Genomic DNA, 24,870 nt, shown 5'->3' on the forward strand with positions numbered 1-24,870 from the left:
TTTTTCTTAAACAAATATTTAATAATACAATTATACACAATTAAAAAAAATATTTTTTTTTTCCTTTTATATTTTTATAGGAAAAAAAAAAAATTTCCATCGTATTTGCAAAACAATTTCTTTTTCTCACATGTAACGAAATCTCAACATTTAGTTTTTCAGATATTTTTTGCGACATTTATTTTTTTAAATTCCAGTGTAAGGTAAAAAACGATGCATAACAAACGTACAATGGCACGAAATTCAAAAAAAAAAAGGTAAGTCTTCTATTTTTTTTTTCATGATAGATTACTTTTTTTTTTTTCTCTCTTTTCATAAATATTTTTAATTGCATTCTCAGGGCGCATGAATTTTCCTATAAAAATTCAGTAATTATAATTATAATTTTCTATTAATTTAATTTATTTATTATTAATTTAATTAATTAATTTACTATAAATTTAATTTATTTATTATTAATTTAATTAATTAATTTACTATTAAGTTAATTAATTAATTTACATTTTAAAGAATTTTTTTTAGAAATAATCAAATTTAAAAATTGTAAAAAAAAATTACGGTATTAATAAAAATTCTGCAAAACAAAAATTCGGGAGGAAAAAAATTTTGTTATGTAAAAATTCTCTCGTATATAAAAAAGAAAATCTGTGAAATTTTAATTTGAAAATTGAAAAATTGATCGAAAAAAATAATTTCTAATAAAATTATAAATTTTTTTATTGTTCCTGATAAAAAATAACTTGAAAATAAAAATTCTAATTAATTATTTCTATAGGAAAATTGTGCGATTCGATTTTTCATACACAACATTTTTTTCTCTCGCAACATTTAATAATAAATTGTACATGTATATATATAATCATTTTTTTTTTATATCTTTAAAAAAAAATATTTTTTTTTTTTTTAGATTTTTCTAGTATTCAGTATTTTTTATTATTATTATTATTTTACAGTACACATAACTTTTTCCATATATTTACACTCGCACATCTTTTTGAAAGCAGATTTACTTTCTTCTTTCGACAAAAAAATAAAAAATAAAAATCAATTTTCTTAATATATATTTAATTAATAATCACATTAATTTGAAAAAACTAATTTTTTTTTTTTTAATAGTAGAGTCATTATTTTCTATAGTGTATACATAAACTGTATATATATATATATATATACAATTCTCACGAGAAATTATGTACACGGACTAAAATTACACATTTTTTTTTCTCCTCTGTACATTGACACAAAAATCACTTCTTTGTTTTTGTTGTTTCATATTTTGCAAAAAAAAAATTTCTTCTTTTTTATTTTAAATTTTTCACATTTTTTTTTTCGAAAATTGAAAAAAAAAATTATTAGAAATTTTTTGTTCTATTTTTTGTCATTTAAAAACCATATTTTTCCCGAAAAAAAAATACAAAACAAATTATTTTTTTTTAGTCTTTAAAATTTTGAATTTTTTATTTCCAGTTAATTCAAAATTTCGTTGAATTTTATTTTTTGAAAAATATTCAAATTTCAAGCGGAAACCAAATATAAATTTTTTTTTAAAATATTCAAATTTCGAGAGGAAATCAAATAAAATTTTTTTGAAAATATTCAAATTTTTCTTCAAATAAAAAAAAAATTCAAAATTTTCAAATTCTTTTTTTTCAATTTTCAAAAATATTAATTTCACAATTTATTAAGAAGTGAATTAAAAATTATATTTTTTCGAAATTGGAAACAAGAAGAAAATTATTTTTCAATACAAATTTTTCGAAAAAATAAAAATTTTTCTTGTAAATTACCAGCAAAGATTTTGTTTATGTTTTTGTTTCTTTTGTTTCATTTTGTTTTGTTTTTTTTTTTAGTTTTTGCTGAAGAATAAAATTTTTTTTTCTTCATCTCACAAAAACAAAATTTCATTCCATATATACCTATATATGTATTTTTTTTTATAATTCATCGATATATCTTTTATTGTCCCCTTCTCCATCTTTTTCAGGAAGATTAAAATTTAAATTTTCCTTTAATTTTTCATATTTCACTTGATTTAATAATTTTTCCGAATTATGTAAAAATTGAATCATATCATTCATTTTTAATACATCATTCGTTGTTGTTATTACTTTATTTAGATTTTCTAAATTTTCATAAAGAATTTTTCGCGTTTTTTCATCAATATTTTGTCCTAAATTTTCCAATAATTTTATATCAATTTTTTTTATAACATTATTATCATTCATTATATCCATTATATTTACATTTTGTTGATTGTCTGGAAAATTTTCCGGCAATTTTTCATTTTCTTGCATTTCCATGGTTTTTTCGGACAATTTTTGATTTTCATTTTCCCAAGAATTTTCCGGCAATTTCGGATTTTTTCTATTATTTAAAGTGTTTTTGGTCAATATTTCATTTTCCGAGATTTTTCCGGACAATTTCGAATTTTCTTGATCGTTCAAAATATTTTGGGGCGCATTTTGTTTTTCTTGATTTTCCACAATTTTTCCTGGCAAAATTTCATTTTCCTGGAATTTTCCGGATAATTTCAAATTTTCTTGATCGTTCAAAATATTTTTTGGTGAATTTCGATTTTCCACAATTTTTCCGGGCAAAATTTCATTTTCCAAGGCAATTCGTGGCAATTTTGGATTTTCTTCATTTTCCCAACTATTTTGAAATGATTCTTCTTTTCCTTGATTTTCTACAATTTTTCCAGGCAAATTTTCATTTTCCAGAGAATTTTGGGGCAATTTTCGTATTTCTACAATTTTTCCAGGCAAAATTTCATTTTCGGGATCATTTTCGGGCAATTTTTGATTCTCTTGATTTTCCACAATTTTTCCGGGCAAATTTTCATTTTCCAGAGAATTTTGGGGTATTTTTTGTTTTTCTACAATTTTTCCAGGCAAAATTTCATTTTCGGGATCATTTTCGGACAATTTTTGATTCTCTTGATTTTCCACAATTTTTCCGGGCATATTTTCATTTTCCAGAGAATTTTGGGGTAATTTTCGTATTTCTACAATTTTTCCAGGCAAAATTTCATTTTCGGGATCATTTTCGGGCAATTTTTGAATTTCCGATAAACGTTTTAGTATATCGAGTAATTTATCAAAATCGGATGATAAATTTTCATTTGTCTCGGCTGTTGTTGTTGTTGTTGTTTTTAATTGAAATAAATTCATGGGCACATTTTCATCGTCAACAAATTTATTTGATTTCGTAATATTTGGCTCCAGTTCACTGAGTTCTTTAAGTAGCCAAGCGACACGTCCAATAATATTTGATTTATTTATTGTCTCATGTGTTTCACCTCGTTCGAGCATTAATATTTTAAAATAATATGTTATTAATGCAAAATCAAGTGAAACACCTGTATTAATATGTTCATTTGAATAAATTGAATTGACAATAATTTGTCTCATTTGTCGCCATTCATTTTCATTTTGTGAATTTTTTTCGTCAAATTTTTTTGACGTTATTGCAGCAGCAACGCCTGATTTTGCTTTTATACAAATTTGATAGAGTATCAAATTTTTTGATGGAAACGCTTGTAAATTGGCAAAATCAGCTATTGGTATTTCATATAATTCTGTGTCACGATTTTGTTTAAGTTCCGTTGTTGATGGCACGCCTCCAATCAGAGAATTCTAAATATTTTTTTTGAACAAAAAAAGACATTTTTTTTTTATTTTTAATTATTTATTGTGTAAATATATTTTATTATTTTGGAAAAAAAAGGAATTCTAGGATTTTTTTCTGTTTAAAAAAAGGGAGAAAAAATACTTTAATTTTTTTTTTTAGATGGAAAAATTAAATTTTCTAATTTGAAAATTTAGAAAAAAAAATTTCCATCAATTTTAATAGTTTGTAAATTCGGGAATAAATAAATAAATTTTAATAGTTGAAAAGACTTTTGGAAAAAATTAACAATAGTTAAAAGCAAAAAAAGGAAATAAATAAATAAATAAAAGCAAAAAAAAAAAACATAGCAAAAGAAATAAAAAATTTGCAAATTAGAAATTTTTTTTATTTTTGTTTTATCTCTCTCACTTTTTCTCAGGTAAATTATTATTTTCAAAAATTAAATTACAAATTAAAAAAAAAAAACTATCATGCGAAACATTTTTTTTTTTTTTTTTCTCTTTTTGATTTAAATTTAATGAAATTTTATTTAACGTTAGCTTTTCACTTGCGTCCAAATCCAAAGAATAAAACTTTCAACAACAATAAATGTCAAACACCAATAAATACAAACCTGGGACATTAATTGTCGATTGAAAATTTCATTGAGTGATCCTTTTAAGCGCTCGAATATTGATTGTTCAGTGGGCGATTTTAAAAGAATATCGTCCTTTCGTTGAAAATCACCTGTAAATGAAAAAAAAAAAAAATTAAAAATGTAAATTAAAAAGGACAACAAAAAAATAAATCTAAACACAAAAATTAAAATGAAATTTAATCCAGAGATAACATAAAAAAAAAATTTTTTCGATTTTTCTCACATTAAATTCGAATTTTTGGCAAAATAAAACTGAAATTAATTAAAATTCTAATTATTTGAAACTTGAATTAATTAAAAATTTGGTAAAAATTGAAATTTAGATAATTTGAAACTTTAAAACAATTAAAAAATTTGGGAAAATTTTAAATTTAAATTAATTAAAAATTGGAAAAATTGAAATTTGAATAATTTGAAACTTAAAATAATTAAAATTTGGGCAAATTGAAATTTCAATATTTTGAAACTTAAAACAATATAAAATTTGGGAAAATTGAAATTTTTATTAATTTGTAATTTAAATCAATTAAAATTTAGAAAAATTAAAATTTGGTTAATTTGAATTTTAAATCAATTAAAATTTGGACAAATTGAAATTTGAATAATTTTAAACTTAAATCAAATAAAATTTGAATAATTTGTAATTTAAATAAATTAAAATTTAGAAAAATTAAAATTTGAGCAAATTGAAATTTGAATAATTTAAAACTTAAAACAATTAAAAATTTGGGAAAATTGAAATTTTGAATAATTTGTAATTTAAATAAATTACAATTTAGAAAAATTAAAATTTGGGCAAATTGAAATTTGAATAATTTTAAACTTTAAATCAATTAAAATTTGGTAAAAATTGAAATTTGGATAATTTGATACTTTAAAACAATTTAAAATTTAGGAAAATTTAAATTTAAATTAATTAAAAATTGGAAAAATTGAAATTTGAATAATTTGAAACTTATAACAATTAAAAATTTGTGAAAATTGAAATTTTGAATAATTTGTAATTTAAATCGATTAAAATTTAGAAAAATTAAAATTTGGTTAATTTGAAATTTAAATCAATTAAAATTTGAGAAAATTGAAATTTGAATAATTTGAAACTTAAAATAATTAAAATTTGGGCAAATTGAAATTTGTAATTTAAATCAATTAAAATTTAGAAAAATAAAAATTTGGTTAATTTTAAACTTAAATTAATTAAAATTTGGACAAATTGAAATTTGAATAATTTGAAACTTAAAACAATTAAAAATTTGGGAAAATTTAAATTTTGAATAATTTGTAATTTAAATCAATTAAAATTTAGAAAAATTAAAATTTGGTTAATTTTAAACTTAAATTAATTAAAATTTGGGCAAATTGAAATTTCAATATTTTGAAACTTAAAACAATATAAAATTTGGGAAAATTGAAATTTTTATTAATTTGTAATTTAAATCAATTAAAATTTAGAAAAATTAAAATTTGGTTAATTTGAATTTTAAATCAATTAAAATTTGGACAAATTGAAATTTGAATAATTTTAAACTTAAATCAAATAAAATTTGAATAATTTGTAATTTAAATAAATTAAAATTTAGAAAAATTAAAATTTGAGCAAATTGAAATTTGAATAATTTAAAACTTAAAACAATTAAAAATTTGGGAAAATTGAAATTTTGAATAATTTGTAATTTAAATAAATTACAATTTAGAAAAATTAAAATTTGGGCAAATTGAAATTTGAATAATTTTAAACTTTAAATCAATTAAAATTTGGTAAAAATTGAAATTTGGATAATTTGATACTTTAAAACAATTTAAAATTTAGGAAAATTTAAATTTAAATTAATTAAAAATTGGAAAAATTGAAATTTGAATAATTTGAAACTTATAACAATTAAAAATTTGTGAAAATTGAAATTTTGAATAATTTGTAATTTAAATCGATTAAAATTTAGAAAAATTAAAATTTGGTTAATTTGAAATTTAAATCAATTAAAATTTGAGAAAATTGAAATTTGAATAATTTGAAACTTAAAATAATTAAAATTTGGGCAAATTGAAATTTGTAATTTAAATCAATTAAAATTTAGAAAAATAAAAATTTGGTTAATTTTAAACTTAAATTAATTAAAATTTGGACAAATTGAAATTTGAATAATTTGAAACTTAAAACAATTAAAAATTTGGGAAAATTTAAATTTTGAATAATTTGTAATTTAAATCAATTAAAATTTAGAAAAATTAAAATTTGGTTAATTTTAAACTTAAATTAATTAAAATTTGGGCAAATTGAAATTTCAATATTTTGAAACTTAAAACAATATAAAATTTGGGAAAATTGAAATTTTTATTAATTTGTAATTTAAATCAATTAAAATTTAGAAAAATTAAAATTTGGTTAATTTGAATTTTAAATCAATTAAAATTTGGACAAATTGAAATTTGAATAATTTTAAACTTAAATCAAATAAAATTTGAATAATTTGTAATTTAAATAAATTAAAATTTAGAAAAATTAAAATTTGAGCAAATTGAAATTTGAATAATTTAAAACTTAAAACAATTAAAAATTTGGGAAAATTGAAATTTTGAATAATTTGTAATTTAAATAAATTACAATTTAGAAAAATTAAAATTTGGGCAAATTGAAATTTGAATAATTTTAAACTTTAAATCAATTAAAATTTGGTAAAAATTGAAATTTGGATAATTTGATACTTTAAAACAATTTAAAATTTAGGAAAATTTAAATTTAAATTAATTAAAAATTGGAAAAATTGAAATTTGAATAATTTGAAACTTATAACAATTAAAAATTTGTGAAAATTGAAATTTTGAATAATTTGTAATTTAAATCGATTAAAATTTAGAAAAATTAAAATTTGGTTAATTTGAAATTTAAATCAATTAAAATTTGAGAAAATTGAAATTTGAATAATTTGAAACTTAAAATAATTAAAATTTGGGCAAATTGAAATTTGTAATTTAAATCAATTAAAATTTAGAAAAATAAAAATTTGGTTAATTTTAAACTTAAATTAATTAAAATTTGGACAAATTGAAATTTGAATAATTTGAAACTTAAAACAATTAAAAATTTGGGAAAATTTAAATTTTGAATAATTTGTAATTTAAATCAATTAAAATTTAGAAAAATTAAAATTTGGTTAATTTTAAACTTAAATTAATTAAAATTTGGGCAAATTGAAATTTCAATATTTTGAAACTTAAAACAATATAAAATTTGGGAAAATTGAAATTTTTATTAATTTGTAATTTAAATCAATTAAAATTTAGAAAAATTAAAATTTGGTTAATTTGAATTTTAAATCAATTAAAATTTGGACAAATTGAAATTTGAATAATTTTAAACTTAAATCAAATAAAATTTGAATAATTTGTAATTTAAATAAATTAAAATTTAGAAAAATTAAAATTTGAGCAAATTGAAATTTGAATAATTTAAAACTTAAAACAATTAAAAATTTGGGAAAATTGAAATTTTGAATAATTTGTAATTTAAATAAATTACAATTTAGAAAAATTAAAATTTGGGCAAATTGAAATTTGAATAATTTTAAACTTTAAATCAATTAAAATTTGGTAAAAATTGAAATTTGGATAATTTGATACTTTAAAACAATTTAAAATTTAGGAAAATTTAAATTTAAATTAATTAAAAATTGGAAAAATTGAAATTTGAATAATTTGAAACTTATAACAATTAAAAATTTGTGAAAATTGAAATTTTGAATAATTTGTAATTTAAATCGATTAAAATTTAGAAAAATTAAAATTTGGTTAATTTGAAATTTAAATCAATTAAAATTTGAGAAAATTGAAATTTGAATAATTTGAAACTTAAAATAATTAAAATTTGGGCAAATTGAAATTTGTAATTTAAATCAATTAAAATTTTGGTTAATTTTAAACTTAAATTAATTAAAATTTGGACAAATTGAATATGGAATATTTTGAAACTTAAAACAATTAAAAATTTTTGAAAATTGAAATTTTGAATAATTTGTAATTGAAATCAATTAAAATTTAGAAAAATTAAAATTATTTTATTTTATTTTATTTATTATTTATTGTAATAAAATATTGCTGTTTTTTTCTTCTTACCAATTGTGAGCGTAAGAAAATCAGTGACAAAAATCTTATGATATTCTTTAATCGCCTCAAGTAGTTGATTTGCCTCAGCGGTAAATAAAAATATAAATGGAATTTTCACATCGTCCACATCTTTACCATCGCCTGACATTGCAAACATTGGCGATGTATTTGCACTTGATCCCGGTGCATTATCCAAAACAATTCCCGCTAAAGCACCCGCTTTTTGTATTCTTCGTGCCTAAATAAAAAAATTAAGAAAAATTTCTAATTTTGATAAATTTTCCCAAAAATAATTGCACCAAAAATCTCGTCTATTCCGTCCATTTTTGTAATTTCGAACAAAATTCGATGAATTGATATTTCTATCAGGAAAATAAATTTTTTTTTTTTTTTTTTTTTTTTTAGAAACACTCACCTTTTCAATAAACATACAAGTTCCCCGTAGGACAATAACAATTTTTCCCTCAATTTGATTGGCGTCAATAATATCGGTGCATGCATTAAGTGGATGTGCAAGGACAACTTTGCCGATTAATTTATTATTGCCACGTAATTCAGGTCCAAATTGTGCTGGACCAGCTAATAATGTCACATCTTCTGGTGGTTCTGTTCCTGGTTTTGTGAATACAATTGATTGTGGTTTTGTTTCAATTTGTTGCGATTGATATTTACTTAATTCAATCATTTCTTGCATAAATAGTAGACCCTCCTCGGCGTCATGTGTACTTTTTGCCTTTTTTAGCGAAAAATAACGAAAAATTATTTCAAAAATTATTTCAAAAATTATTTCAAAATTATTTCAAAATTATTTCGAAATTATTTCAAAATTATTTCAAAAATATTTAAAAACTATATTTCGTATTTCAATAAATAAATAAATAAATAGGTATTAATATTCTAATAATATATTATTAAAAAAAAGTTTCCCTGACCGTTAGATACCCTGAATTTTGCAAAATAAAAAAAGAAAAGGAAAGCAAATTAATTTTTTTTTTCTCAAAATATTTTAAAGAGAAAAAGAAGGGAATTTTTTTAATAATAATAATTAAAAATTAATTTTTTTTAATATAGTAGAAAAATTAGTTTTTAAGTTTTTAATAAAGTAGAAAAATTAGTTTTTATGTTTTTAATAAAATAGAGAAATTAATTTTACATTTTTGAATAAAACAGAAAAATTGATTTTAATATTTTAATAAAATAGCAAAAATTAAATTTTAATCATTGAAAAATTAGTTTTAAGTTTTTTTTTTTAAATAAAATATAGAAAAATAGAAAATCTTTAAACTTACATTAGAAAATGTGTGAAGAAATTGAACACGACCATCGGCAAGTGTTAAAATTGTTATTCCCATATCGCTCAACATTTTCAAATGGTCAATATTATTTGCCTGTTAAAAAAAAAAGAAAAGAAAGTATAATAATAATAATTAAATAAAAAAAAAATAATAACAAATATAATAATAATAAAATAAATATAAATAAATAATAATAAAATAAATAAAAATGAATAATAATAAAATAAATAAAAATAAATAATAATAAAATAAATAAAAAATATAATAATAATAAAAAATAATAAAATAAATTAAAAAAAACAATAAAAAAAATTAATTTGCAAAAACTATTTTCATTAAAAATTAAATAGAATAATATTTTAATAATTTAATGCGAGAGAAAAATAAAAATTCTTTTCTCACCTGAAATTGAGAAGCGCTTAAACGTCTTTTAAAATTTCTCCTCGGACAAACATCTTCGACCATATTTCTCAATGGTTGTCTCACTGATGCTGGGAATAAATGTAAACTATTCGGACATGTTCTGTCCATTTCGTCGACTTCAACTGTATCCCTTTCAAAATCCTGGCAAAATGAAACGAAAAAAAAAAATAAAGAATTTTTTTTACACTTGTATTTTTTTTTTTTTTTTTTTTTTAATATTATGCAACAATTTTCATTTAGTCGAATTTTTTATTCAACTAAATTTTTATTTAAAACCAAATTATTACTAAAGAAATTTTTTTTATTAAAAACAAATTTTTATTAATATCAAAATTTTTTATTTTAACAAATTTTCATTTTGCCGAAATTTTATAAAAATCAAAAATTTTTATTGTCACAAATTTTTATTTAAACCAATTTTCATTTTGTCGAATTTTCATTAAGCCAAAAAATTTCATTTAGCCGAATTTTTATTAAACTAAAGATTTAATTTAAACATATTTTCGTTTAGCCGAAATTTTATTAAATCAAATTTTTATTGCCACGAATTTTTATTTAAAATTTTCATTTAGCAGAAAAATTTTTGTTAAACGAAACTTTTATTTTAACAAAATTTTCATTTTGCCGAAAAAATCAAATTTTTTTATTTAAACTAACATTCATTTAACCGAATTAGACCAAATTTGAATTTTAACCGAATTTTTAATTTTAACGAATATTTATTTAACCGAATTTTCATTAAACCAAATTTTCATTTAGCCGAAATTTTATTAAACCCAATTTGAATATTAACCGAATTTTTAATTATAACGAATTTTCATTTAACCGAATTTTCATTAAACCAAATTTTCATTTAGCCGAAATTTTATTAGACCAAATTTGAATTTTAACCGAATTTTTAATTTTAACGAATATTTATTTAACCGAATTTTCATTAAACCAAATTTTCATTTAGCTGAAATTTTATTAGACCAAATTTGAATTTTAACCGAATTTTTAATTTTAACGAATATTTATTTAACCGAATTTTCATTAAACCAAATTTTCATTTAGCTGAAATTTTATTAGACCAAATTTGAATTTTAACCGAATTTTTAATTTTAACGAATTTTCATTTAACCAAATTTTCATTAAAGCAAAAAATTTAATTTAGCCGAATTTTTATTAAACCAAAGATTTATTTTCACATATTTTCGTTTAGCTGAAATTTTATTAAATCAAATTTCTATTGCCACGAATTTTTATTTAAAATTTTCATTTAGCAGAAAAATTTTTGTTTAACTAAAATTTTATTTTAACAAATTTTCATTTTGCCGAAAAAATCAAATTTTATTTAATTTAAACTAACATTCATTTAACCGAATTTTCATTAAACCAAATTTTCATTTAGCCGAAATTTTATTAGACCACATTTGACTTTTTAACCGTATTTTTAATTTTAACGAATTTTCATTTAACCGAATTTTCATTAAACCAAATTTTCATTTAGCCGAAATTTTATTAGACCAAATTTGAATTTTAACCGAATTCTTAATTTTAACGAATTTTTATTAAACTAAATTTTCATTTAGCCGAAGTTTTATTAGACCAAATTTGAATATTAACCGAATTTTTAATTTTAACGAATTTTCATTTAGCAAAATTTTTATGAAATAAAAATTTCTATTTAACCAAAATTTTTATTCAACCACGAATTTAATTATTTTTCGAATTTTTTATTAAGTGAGATTTTCTTTTTTAACCAAAATTTTTTTCTTTAATTTATTTATATTTCTTTATTTATTATTATGATTTTCTTTTTATACGAATTTTTACATATAACAAAATTTTTAGCTACCGAATTGCAAATTTGTCCGAATTTTTAATTGTGCGAATTTTTTTTTTTGAACACATTCAATTTTCATTTGTCCGAAATAGAATTTTAGAATTTTTTGTTAGAAAAAATGTCCGAAACAAGTTTTTTTTTGTGGAATTTTTAAATAGTTTAAGATAATTGAATTTATGAAAAATATTAGAAAAAAGTGATTAAAAATAATTGAAATTGAAAAAAATTTGAAAATAATTGAAATTTTGGCATTTTACAAAAACTCATTAAAAAAAAAAAAATTGAAATTGAAGAAAAAAAATTTTTTTAATAATTCAAATTTTAGAATTTTGAACAGAAAGTCATTAAAAATAATTGAAATTGAAAAAAAAAATTTTAAATAATTCAAATTTTTGAATTTTGAACAAAAACTCATTAAAAAAAAATAATTGAAATTGAAAAAAAAAAATTTGAAAATAATTAAAAAAATTTTTCAAGAATTATTAATTATTAATTACATTTTTTTTCATAAAAATAATAATTGAATTTCGAATGATTTTAATTCTTTTTTTTTTGTAAATATATTTAAAAAAAAAAGAGTAATTGAATTATTTCTTTAAATACTCACGGATGAGACGTTCGTTCTAACTGATGCCAATGTTAATGGCAATAAATGTCCCTCGGTGGTAAATATAAATTCATCTAAATCAAGAACAAGTTCATTTGGTTCGGCGAATAATAAAAAGAGATATTTTAATGTTTCTGATAATACAAAACTGTCCATTGTGTCGTCATGTTTATTTGTTCGTACATCAGAAACTGCCGCATAGCCACACGTTACACGTGCATATTTTTGTAAACTTTTTAATACTTTACGACCAACGCCTAAATAATAATGATCGCCAGTTGCACGATATAGAAAATATGTTGATTCAAGAAATTCAGGACGCAATGGATGATGTCCCCAATGTACCTGTGTATTAGAAAAAAAAATTCTTTTTTTCTACTTTCATTCTTAGAATATTTTTCAATTTTTTTTCCTTTTTATATTTTCCAAAAAAAAATTAGGGTCAGCCGGGGTAAATCCGAACGGGGGGTAAATCCGAACGCTAATTATTTCAGCTTAATTAAAATTTTTAAAAATAAGTTCGATATGAGAATTTTTACCTCAGATCCTCTTCAAGAGATTCTAAGTATTATCCCATTTTTTGTTTGTTAATTAGCAACAGCATAAACAAAGATAACGAGTATTGCAAAAAAGATTGAAAATCAAAGATGACACTCTTTCAGTATTTTGTCTCGTATTTCAAGAAAAAGAAGCTAAAAATTTATTTTATTATTTCTAATTGTTTGTTATGAATACTAGAACAGAAACTATTTTTCATTTTTGCCTTCTGTCAAATTTTATTAATAATATCAGACCGTTCGTATTTACCCAGGAAAATTGGAAAACCAGGGTAAATCCGAACGGATTCTAAGTCAATTAAAATTCAATTATTTTCCAAAATTTTCAATTTCAAATAAACTAATTTCAATTATTTTCCAAAATTTCAATTCACAATCTACTAAAATTCAATTATTTTCCAAAATTTTCTATTCAAAATTAACAAAATATTCAATTATTTTTTAAATTTCAATTTAAAATATATATATAACTTTAAATAAATAAATAAATAAATAAAATCATCTAAATTTTAACTAAAATACAATTTATATAAATATAATTATATGAATTCAATTATTTTTAAAAATTTCAATTGACATTCAATTATTTCCAAAATTTTCAATTAAAATTCAATTATTTTAAAAAATTTAAATTCTAAGTGAATTGAAATTCAATTATTTTCCAAATTTAAATTCAAAATCAAATAAAAATTAACTCAAATACAATTATTTTCCAAAATATTTATTGGAATTCAATTATTTTAAAATATTTTAATTTAAAATAAACTAATTTCAATTATTTTTTAAATTTTCGATTTAAAATTAACTAAAATTCAATTATTTTCAAAATAAACTAAAATTCACTTATTTGTCAAAAATTTAAATTTAAAAGGTTCTAAAAATTAATTATTTCTAAAATTTTCCATCAAAAATGTTTTGAAATTTAATTATTTTCAAAATTTTTCTATTTAAAATTAACTAATATTCAATTATTTTTCAAATTTTTAATTCTAAAACAACTAAAATTCAATTATTTAAAAAAATTTCAATTAAAATTCAAATATTTTTAAAAATTTTAATTAAATTTCAATTAAAATTCAATTATTTAAAAAATTATCCTTCTAAAATTTTTTTGAAATTCAATTATTTTCCAAAATTTCAATTCAAAATCTACTAAAATTCAATTTTTTTCCAAAATTTTCTATTAAAAATTAACAAAAAATTCAATTATTTTTTAAATTTCAATTTAAAATCAACTAAATTTTAACTAAAATACAATTATATAAATACAATTATTTACATATAATTATATAAATTCAAATATTTTTAAAAATTTCAATTGACATTCAATTATTTTCAAAATTTTTCTATTTAAAATTAACTAAAATTCAATTATTTTCCAAAATTTTTAATTCAAAATCAACTGAAATTCAATTATTTTCCAAATTTTCAATTCAAAATTCAATTATTTTTAAATTTTTCTATTTAAAATTAACTAAAATTCAATTATTGTCAAAAATTTCAATTTAAAAACATCTAAAATTTAATTATTTCTAAAATTTTCCAACTAATATTTTTTGAAATTCAATTATTTCTAAAAATTTCAAATCAAAATTAACTAAAATTCAATTATTTTCTATAATTTCAATTGAAACTACATTATTTTCAAAATTTTCTATTAAAATAACTAAATTTCAATTTTTTTCTAAAATTTCAATTGAAACTCAATTATTTTTTAAATTTTGCAATTAAAATTCAATTATTTTAAAATTAACTAAAATTCAATTTTCCAAATTTTTAATTCAAAATCAACTATAATTCAATTATTTTTCAAAACTTCGATTAAAATTCAATTATTTTCCAAATTTAAATTCAAAATCAATTAAAATTTAACTAAAATACAATTATTTTCCAAAATTTTAAGTGAAATTCAATTATTTAAAAAAAAAAATTCATTTCAAAATCAATTAATTTCAATTAATCAAAAAATTCAATTATTTGTCAAAAATTTAAATTCTAAGTCAATTAAAATTCAATTATTTTCCAAAATTTTAATTGGAATTCAATTATTTGAAAATATTTTAATTTAATGAATACTAGAACAGAAATTATTTTTGATTTTTGCCTTCTGTAAAATTTTATTAATAATATATCAGACCGTTCGTATATTTACCCCGAAAAATTGGAAAACCGGGGTAAATCCGAACGGTATTTTCAATAATTTTTTTCTTATTTGATTACACTATTATTTTAACATTATAAAAGTACATAGAAAAAAGTTTTTTTTTCTATATATGTATCCTCGTTAGTAATTAATAAGCAGAAAAACTTAATCTCTGTTCTCTCGAAGGAGTGTTCCACTTTTTTTTTTTGCCAAATGATTTGTTGAAAAAAGTTTTTCAGGATCTTAATAAAATTTGGTATTCTACGGTTTTTGGGGTCGCTAATTACCAATTTGAAGTCAGTTTTTCAAAATTCAAAATGGCGGACGAGAATTAAAAAATTCATTGGATTCGCTCGAAAATTGTTATACACGGGGGGTTTCAGGGTTAGCAAATTTGATCATTTTTAAAAATAAGTTTTAGGAAAGTACGCCATTTTGAATTTAAAAAATTTGACTTTTATTTTTGTATTTACATTCAATCACTCCAAAATACTTTCTGTAGCAAGTTTTGCAAAAATCCGTTATGATTTGATAAAGTTATTGAAGGTTTTAATTGTGTAATGCATTTTAATTTTTAACCTGTTTGATTTTTGTATTTATATATGATGCATTATTACATAATAGGTTTATTATCGTATTTTTTTTGAGTTTTTATATAAGTTTAACAATTGCAATACTTTAAATTTATTTTCCCTGAGATTTTTCTGAAATACAGTGGCGTTCGTATTTACCCCGGTATTTTAGGAAAGTTGCAAAGTATCGAGGTAAATACGAACGCTAAGTTTCCTGCGATTGTAATTTATCAAAAATTTTTGCTACCCCATAAAATTGTTCTATGGAAGTAAAGTAACAACTTCATGCACCAGAATACCGGAAGTATTTTTTTTTTTAAGGAAAAAACTTATTTTATTGTTGAAACTTACTAAAAGCGTTCGGATTTACCCCGGTTGACCCTAATTTAGGAATATTTTTTCAAATTTTTCGTTATTAGAAAAAAATTTAGGATAATTTTGTTTTTTTAAAGAAAAAAAAAATAATACATACTTGAAAATCAGTAGTGAAAGCTTCTGGAATGAAATTGTGTCGTTGCATCACTTGATAAAGCATCTCGTGTGTTTCGACAGCGGGTTTTATGTCACCTTTCAGTACCTGTTTTTTTTTTTTTTTTGAAATAAAAAAGTAAAATTAAAACTTTTTCGTTGCAAAACAAAATTAATAATAAATTTACAATAAATTTACAAAAAATAGAATAAAATTGTAAAGAAGATAAAAAGGAGAATAAATTTTTAAAAAAAGTAAAATGGAAGATAAATTAAAATAAAGAAAAAAAACGGAAAAATAATAAAATAAAGAGAAAATTAACAAAAATTAAAAAGGAATAAAATTCTTTGAAAATAGGAAATGAATAATAATTTATTATATTTTTTGTAAATTTAAAAATATTTACCTGAAGTCCCGGCCAAAATGCCAATAATGCGTCCATAAAATTTTTTGCATTCGTATTCGGTCTATGCATATGAACATCGAGTAACATTGGTCCTTGACTAACGTATTTCATCACAGCTTGATAATGCCTATTAAATCGGCCCAAATATTTTTCATCACCTAATAAAAAAAATGCAAAATCAAAAAACAATATTAATTATTTTAAATTTCAATGTTATAATTAATATAGATCATTAAATTATTATCGCAAAAAAAAATTACCTAATTCATTTTAAAATTTTATTATTAAAATTCTAATTTTCTTCCCCCCCCCCCCCGTTAATTTATTAAATAAAAATAAATAAATTTCTTTATATTGTAAAAATATTATTAACGTATTTTTTTCAAAAAAAAAAAAAAATGTACAATTACCTAATAATATATAAGCTTTTAAACAATATTCATAATAGGAATCAATTCCGGCGCCAACTCCAGAATCACGTCGCACCCAATCTCCAGAATGAACGTTCAATACTGAACCCATTAAATCGGTTCCACGATGTCGCATTCGCCATAAAACGTCCATTGCCTTTTGCGCTTTATTCTAAAATTTATCAATTAATAAATTATTATTTCTACTATATTTAATTATAAAATAAAAAAAATTTATTGAAATTTACTTCGAAAATTGATTCTCCAGTAAGTCTTGAAAGAGCGGCCATTTCAAGAATCATACTTCCGGCACAGGCAGTGCAAGTTTCACGTGAAACCTCTAATGGTACTCCTTTCATTCCATATTTCAAATTAATCTACAAAAAAAAAAAACAATAAAATTTTTAAAATAATTTTTTATTTTTACTATTTTTTAAAAAAAAAAATAATTTCTTAAAATTTCTTTCTGTTTTTTGTAAATTTTATTTTATTTTTTTTTCTCTACTCACTCGTCCGTATGGAATTCCTGTTGTTGTATTAAATGCGGGCAAAAAACGATATCCTAAGTCTTTGGCTAAATTTAATAATTCACCTCTATACCATGGCATAATGTCAGCTCTTTGCTGTAAATATTCCGCCAAAATATGACCGCTGAGAAGTCCTCTAAAATTTGACGAAAAAAAAGAAAAAAAAAGATATTAAAAAAAAACCAAAATAAATTTTTTTCAATAATAAACGTTAATTTTTAAATAATAATAATAATAAATAAATATAGTAAAAATTTTAAAAATAAATATTAATATAAAAAAAAAGAAGGAAAAGAAAACTTACCCCAGCATTCTGATGTTGGTTTCAAAAAGTGAAACAATAACGTCAGTATCAAAAGTAACATCTTTGATGACTAGTTTAACTGCATTTTCAAATTCCTCAAAATCGCCTAGAACCTGAACAAAATAAATAAATAAACAAAAAAAATTAATTTATAAAATTCTTGTTAAAAATTTTTTTTTCTAAATTCTAGTAATTATTTTTCTTTCCTTTTTTTTTAGGCATTGTTTATTAAAATAAAAATAAAGAACTTACGACGAGAGTATCCAATGTGTCAACCAAAGTTAACGAAAAACTGAAAATTAAAATAATTTTTAGTTAACATTTTTTTCACCCTTCTTTTTTTTTTAATTTCAAAAAATGATTAATTTAAAATTCTTTTCGACATAATAATAATTATAATAATTACAATTATAAATATAATTATAATAATAATTATTATAAATATAATTATAATAATAATAATTATAAATAAATAATTAAATGGAACAAAAAAATCCTAATTATTGAAATAATAATAATTTAATTTTTTTTTAAATAATAAAGGTCCTTTTTTTTGTCGCATTCTTTAATAATAAAATTCTCGTAAATGGCAAATTTTAATAATAAATTTTAATTTTATCTTAGAAAATAAAAACGAGTTTATTTAAAACCCGTTTATGTTTAAAATAAATAAATAAAAAAAAAGACGGGACAAAGTAATATTAATAATTTAAGTATATATTATTTATTGAATTTCTTACTTTTGGACAAAAAAAAGTTTTTTTTATTTCATTTTTCCAAATAAATAAAAAAAAAATTTTCTTCTTTTTCAAGAATTATTTAAATCTTTAAATGTAAAATAATGTAAATATAATTTTTTCGCAAATATAATTATGTAAAAAAATTAATTTATATGTATTTAAAAAATTTTTTTTTTTAAATAACTCACTTTCCAAGGGTTGAGTCAATATCTCCTCTATTTGGCTCTGATCCTCTGTATCTTCCTTTACAACTTAATGGCATTAATTCATCCGCTGGATAAGCGTTGGCCTTGAAAAAAAAAATAAAGAAATAAAAAAAAAAAAAAAATTAACATAATTCATTATAAAATCAAACTATTTTTTTTTCTCTTTGTCATTCACTGAAATTTTCTATTTTTGTATAAAGAAGGAAAAAAAAGTATAAATTACCATATACGCATTATAAGCATGATAAAACATATCTCGTGCTTCTTCCCTGCAAAAAAGAAAAAAAAATTTTTTTTTTTAAAGTATTTAATATAAAATTCTTATTAATAATAATTTTAATGAAAAACAATTAATAATTTTCGTTCCTACTTCATTTCGCTTAATAATTTTTATATAAAAATTTTCAGGGTGTCGTAACAATTGCTAGGAAAAAAATTCCCTGACTTTTCCCTGATTATAATTACACTAAAAAAAATTTTATTTTGATCAAATAAAATTTATTTTGATACAATTAAATCATTCATCTGTGTCTATTATCCACTAATTTCATATATGTATTTGAACCAAATAAATGTTTCGTAAAATAATTAAATATTTAAGTGAAATAAATAAACTAATTATTGGGGACATATAAATATTCTCAACATTTAATTTAAAAGAATTTTTTCGGCGTCAAATTTTAAATTATCAAATTTTTATTTAGTAAAATTATATAAAGTAGATTTTCTGGTACATTGAATTTCAAATTAATACAATTTCAAATTTAACGGAATTTATGTCAAGAAAAATTGTATAAAGAAAATTTTTTTTCAACAGAATTGTTATTTTAGTAAATTTCGAATTAACAAAATATTTACTTAACAGTCATTGAATAAATCCACAATTAACATAATTTTTATTTAACAAAATTGTTAATTAACCAAAGTTTTGATTAAAGAAAATTTTAATTCCAACTAATTCTTATTTAACAGAATTCTCATTTAAGAAAAATTCTACCTCGTTCTTTTTTTTGTCAATTTTTCCAGACATAAATTTCGTTAAATTGAAATTATATTAATTTAAAATTTCAAAAAAAAATATTTAAAAAAATTGCTTTATAAGAATTTTGCTTCATAGAAATTCATTTTAAATCGAATTTTAGTTAAATGTAAATTGAAAATTTTGCATAATATAAAATCCACTTTATAGAATTTTGCTAAATAGAAATTCGATAATTTAATATTCGTCGCCGTAAAAATTTTTATAAATTAAATGTTGGTATTAGCATTAAATAATAAATTTCAATTCAAAATCTACTAAAATTCAATTATTTTCAAAATTTCCAATCCAAAATCAACCAAAATTCAAATATTTTCCAAATTTCAATTTAAAATAACGTAAAATTCAATTGAGGGTTCACATACAATAAGGGGACGCGCAGTATTTTCGTTAGCCCCTCGCGCAGCCGCAGAATCGCTGTACGCGGGGACTTTCACTTTCATGCGTATCCCCTTATTGCATGTGAACCCTCAATTATTTTTAAAAATTTTAATTCAAAATCAATGAAAATACAAATATTTTCCAAATTTCAATTTAAAATAACGTAAAATTCAATTATTTTTAAAAATTTCAATTCAAAATCAAACTAAAATTCAATTATTTTCAAAATTGTCAATTCAAAATCAACCAAAAATTCAATTATTTTTCAAATTTTAATTGAAATTCAGTAAATAAAAAAAATTTCAGTTCAAAATCATCTAAAATTCAATTATTTTCCAAAATTTCAATTAAAAATCAACTACAATTCAATTATTTTCCAAAATTTCAATTTAAAAGCTTCTAAATTTTAATTATTTCCAAAATTTCGCATCTTAAATTTTTTAAAATTTAATAATTCCAATTATAACTCTCCTCAAATTCAATTATTTTTAATTTATTCTTCGAAAAATTCAACTATCTAAAACCATTTTTCGCTTAAAAAGTTATTAAATTATTCTATTTTTGTCTGCAATATTTCTAATAAATTTTTTTTGGTGAAATCATCAAAAATTATAAATTAAAAATCACTTGTAAGTCAATTAATTTCAAAAATCAAAATTCTAAATCTTTGAAAATTCAATTATTTTTAAAAAATGTTATCCAAAATGTTATTTGATAAATTATTTTTAGTTCTGTAAAATTTAATTATTATCTGAAAATTAACAAAATCTTTTGAAATTCAATTATTTCTTAAAAATTCTATTTTAACTCTTCCAAAATTATTATTATTTAAAAAAAAAAATTATATTTAAAAATCTGTAAAACTTGATTAAGTATTGCCTGTAATTTTTTTGACCATCAAAAATTAAAAACTATGAAAACATTTTTAATTCGAATAAATAAATAAAATAAATTCTACTTAGTTCTTTTTTTAGTCAACTTTTAAAGACATAAATTTCGTTCAATTGAAATTATATTAATTAAAAATTTTTTTAAATATAAGAAAATTATAAGAGTTCTGCTAAATGGAAATTAAATCGAATTTTAGTTAAATGTAAATTGAAAATTTTGCATAATATAAAATCCAACTTTATACAATTTTGCTAAATAGAAATTCGATAATTTAATATTAGACGGTGTAAAAATTTTTATAAATTAAATGTGGATATTAGCATTAAATAATAAATTATTCGTATATTAATGAATAATTTACTTTATTTGAAGTTGAAACCGATAAAATAAAATACAAATAATTTTTATTTATACTAAAAAACCAAATATTTCACTGCAAAAAAATTAATTAATTGTTATCCAAGTTTAAAAAATCATTTATTAGATTCAATAAATAGTAGTAAATAATTATTTACTTAATGAATATAAAATATATCACATGCTTAATAATTGAGTATAAAGGCCAAATTTTTAATTTGCATTTGCCTTTGGGAAAAAAAGTAGAAAATTTTTTTTTGAAACTAATAGTTACTTTAATTTATTTATAAAAAAAATTCCAGAAAATTAAAGAAATTCCCCGATTTTTATGGAATTTTTATGTTAATTATTTTCCATTCTAAATTAAAAAAAAGAACATTTTACTTTTGGAAATTTTATTAATTTGGAAAAATAAATTTTTGAAATTTTTATACTTTGGGACATTTTGTACTTTGGAAAAATAAATTTTGGTAATTTTATACTTTGGGACGTTTTGTACTTTGGAAAAATAAATTTTTGGAAATTTTATACTTTGGGACATTTTGTACTTTGAAAAAATAAATTTTGAAAATTTTATAAATTTACTACATTTTAATAATTTGGAAATGTATAAAATTTTCAAAATTGAATTTTCCAAAGAAGAAAATAAAATAAAAATTAAAATGCCACAAAGTATAAAATTTCAAACATAAAAATTTACAAAAATTGTCTAAAAGTATAAAATTTCCAAAATTTATTTTTCCAAAGTACAAAATGTCCTACAGAATAAAATTTCCAAAATTTAATTTTCCAAATTAAAAAATATGCCAAAGTATAAAATTTACAAAAATTAATTTTCCAAACTATAAAAAAAATCCAAAAAATTAAATTTTCCAATGAAGAAAATAAACAAAAAAAAAAAAAAAAAAAAAAAAAGTGCCACAAAGTATAAAATTTTTCAAAAATAAAATTAAAAAAGTAGAAAATTTCAAAAATTTATTTTCCAAAATATAGAAAAAAAAATTCCAAAGTGATAAAATTTTCAAATTAGAAAATAAACCAAAAAAAAAAAATAAAATACTACAAAGTAGAAAATTTTTCAAAAATAAAATTAAAAAAGTTCAACACCCTGAGAATATTATAAATAAATATAATTTTATAATAATTAAATATAAAAGAAAATTAATTATTAGTAAAAAAATACTTATTTTTTAAAATTGTAAATGATAAAATAATAATAGTAATAATAATAATAATAATAATAATAATAATAATAATAATAATAACAAATAATAATAAAAAATAGTAATAATAATAAAACAATAAAAAATAATAATAATAATAACAAATAATAATAAAAAATAGTAATAATAATAATAACAAATAATAATAAAAAATAGTAATAATAATAATAATAAATAATAATAAAAAATAGTAATAATAATAATATAATAATTAATAAAATAAATAAATTTGAAATAAAAAATAATTTAAAAAAAATAGTTTTATAAATAAATACATATATATATATTATATAAAAAAAATTCTAATAATTCTTACTTTAAATTTTCTCGTTCCTCTTTGCTCATAAATTCAATATTATTTTCCTCGATTGCATGAGTATTGAAATATGAATTATATCGAAAAATGAGGAAACATCCCCAGAAAAATAAATAATTTGCCATCGTTGAAATAAATTTTGTTGTTGCTTATTTTTTTATTTTTTTTTTTATTATTATTATTTTGTTGTTGTTGTTTTTTTCCTGGTCAATATAATTCTTTTTGTCAGGATATTAAACACATTGTCGATTTTATCAACTATAATAAGCATTCTATAAATTTATTATTGATATTATTAAATTGCCCCTCGTACGTGGCATTTTTGTTTATTTGACACGACATCGTCATTATCATCATCATCATCATCATTATTATCTTCTGCGCGCACATTAAATATATATATATACACGAAAAAAAAACCACTTTAATCAAAAAAAGAAAATTAATTCACTCACGAAAATTTTTAAATATTTATTTCTTTTTATTAGTTTTAAAAGTCAAACATATGCTACGAATGAAAAAAAAATTATAAATTCGCGTAAATAAATTTCTAACCAACGTAACGCGAAACACTTTTTTTTTTATTAATCGAAAAGAAAATACTATTTAAAAAAAAGGGTAATTATTAATAAATTTTCACTTTCTGAGATATTTTTTTTCTTTTAATAAAATTAAATCTTTCTTTTCGTTCTAAATTGATAAATATATATATATATTTATATGGTAAAAAGGAAATTTTATTTTTAGGTTATAATTTCTCGCGGAATAATATAAGAATTAATTATGTTGTAAGTTTTTTTCTTTTTTGTCATTAGGAAAAAAAAAAAAAAAAAACTAGTGACTTAAATGGCGTATAAGGAAGATAATAAAAAAAAAATACGTTTTTTTTTTTCTTTTTTGATAAGAATTAATTGTTTCTATCAAGGCCAGATGATGTGGCCTGTTTGACAGCTCTGAATTATCTTTCACTTATATACATTTTATATATATATATATATATACGTTTATTTTATACCGATTATATCTATATACATACAAAACAGGAATAAAATATTGTTATCTCTTTATGACGTTTCATTGGTGGTTTTCAATGGGTTTTATTTTTTTCCCCCAAAAAAAAAGAAACCTTCAAAAAATTCACTTCACTCGCGCCTTGTAATTATAATTTTCAAACACTCGCGACGTTTTGAAAATGATTTTTTTATTTTTCATTTACCGATGAAATTATTATTTAACATTGTAAAATAATCATTTTTACAAATTATTTATTACAATTAAACAAAAAAAAGTAGTTATATATACATTTTATGCGATATATATATATCTTTTGTGCCCGAATCATATGATAAGTTTAGTTCCAATTTTCGACACCAGATGACGGCGCGAAAATTTAAATTCTTTTTACTTTTTTGAAAACTTAATTTTATTTTTTTATTTTTTTATTGTTTTATTATTATTATTATTATTATTATTATTATTCTATTATTATTATTATTATTATTATTATTACTCTATTATTTTATTATTTTATTATTATTTATTATTATTTATTATTATTTTATTGCTATTTTATTTTTATATTTAAACATAAAGGAAAAAATAGTGAATTTTAAATCGATATATATCGAATTAGGGAGCGTTCACACTTCGATTCGAAATAATCAATTATGTGTAAAAGCACCTTTAAGTGTCACATTTCGGATATTCTAAAAGTGCTTTTATACCTCCAGTATTTTAGTCAAGCAATCGGCTGGATTGGATTTTCACTGAATTTGATTGGCTCTGACAAATATTAGATTTTCATTGTGAAA

General features: G+C 19.2%; 1 protein-coding gene across 4 annotated transcripts; it reads right to left on the reverse strand.

Annotated features, from left to right (window-relative positions):
- Window positions 1-1,764: 1,764 nt before the first annotated feature.
- LOC127290045 (ER degradation-enhancing alpha-mannosidase-like protein 3) lies at window positions 1,765-24,357 on the reverse strand. Of its 4 annotated transcripts, none has more exons than XM_051318420.1 (18): window positions 24,096-24,357; window positions 23,060-23,317; window positions 19,076-19,121; window positions 18,835-18,935; window positions 18,159-18,198; window positions 17,907-18,019; window positions 17,585-17,738; window positions 17,324-17,452; window positions 17,076-17,247; window positions 16,666-16,823; window positions 16,263-16,367; window positions 12,519-12,863; window positions 10,066-10,227; window positions 9,658-9,756; window positions 8,784-9,101; window positions 8,378-8,606; window positions 4,244-4,356; window positions 1,765-3,635 (listed from the first exon to the last, which is right to left on the reverse strand). In XM_051318420.1, the coding sequence occupies exons 2-18, from the start codon at window positions 23,182-23,184 to the stop codon at window positions 1,935-1,937; spliced, it is 4,110 nt and encodes a 1,369-aa protein (XP_051174377.1). In that variant the 5' UTR covers window positions 23,185-23,317; window positions 24,096-24,357; the 3' UTR covers window positions 1,765-1,934. The 4 variants fall into 4 exon arrangements, with proteins under 4 accessions (XP_051174377.1, XP_051174376.1, XP_051174374.1 ...); XM_051318419.1 differs by having other exon boundaries at window positions 23,060-23,437; XM_051318417.1 differs by having other exon boundaries at window positions 23,060-23,567.
- Between the last annotated feature and the right edge of the window lie 513 nt (window positions 24,358-24,870).

This window comes from Leptopilina boulardi, unplaced genomic scaffold, assembly GCF_019393585.1.
Source record: "Leptopilina boulardi isolate dan_hultmark-lab unplaced genomic scaffold, ZJU_Lbou_2.1 LbouV2_55, whole genome shotgun sequence".
NCBI lineage: Eukaryota > Metazoa > Arthropoda > Insecta > Hymenoptera > Figitidae > Leptopilina > Leptopilina boulardi.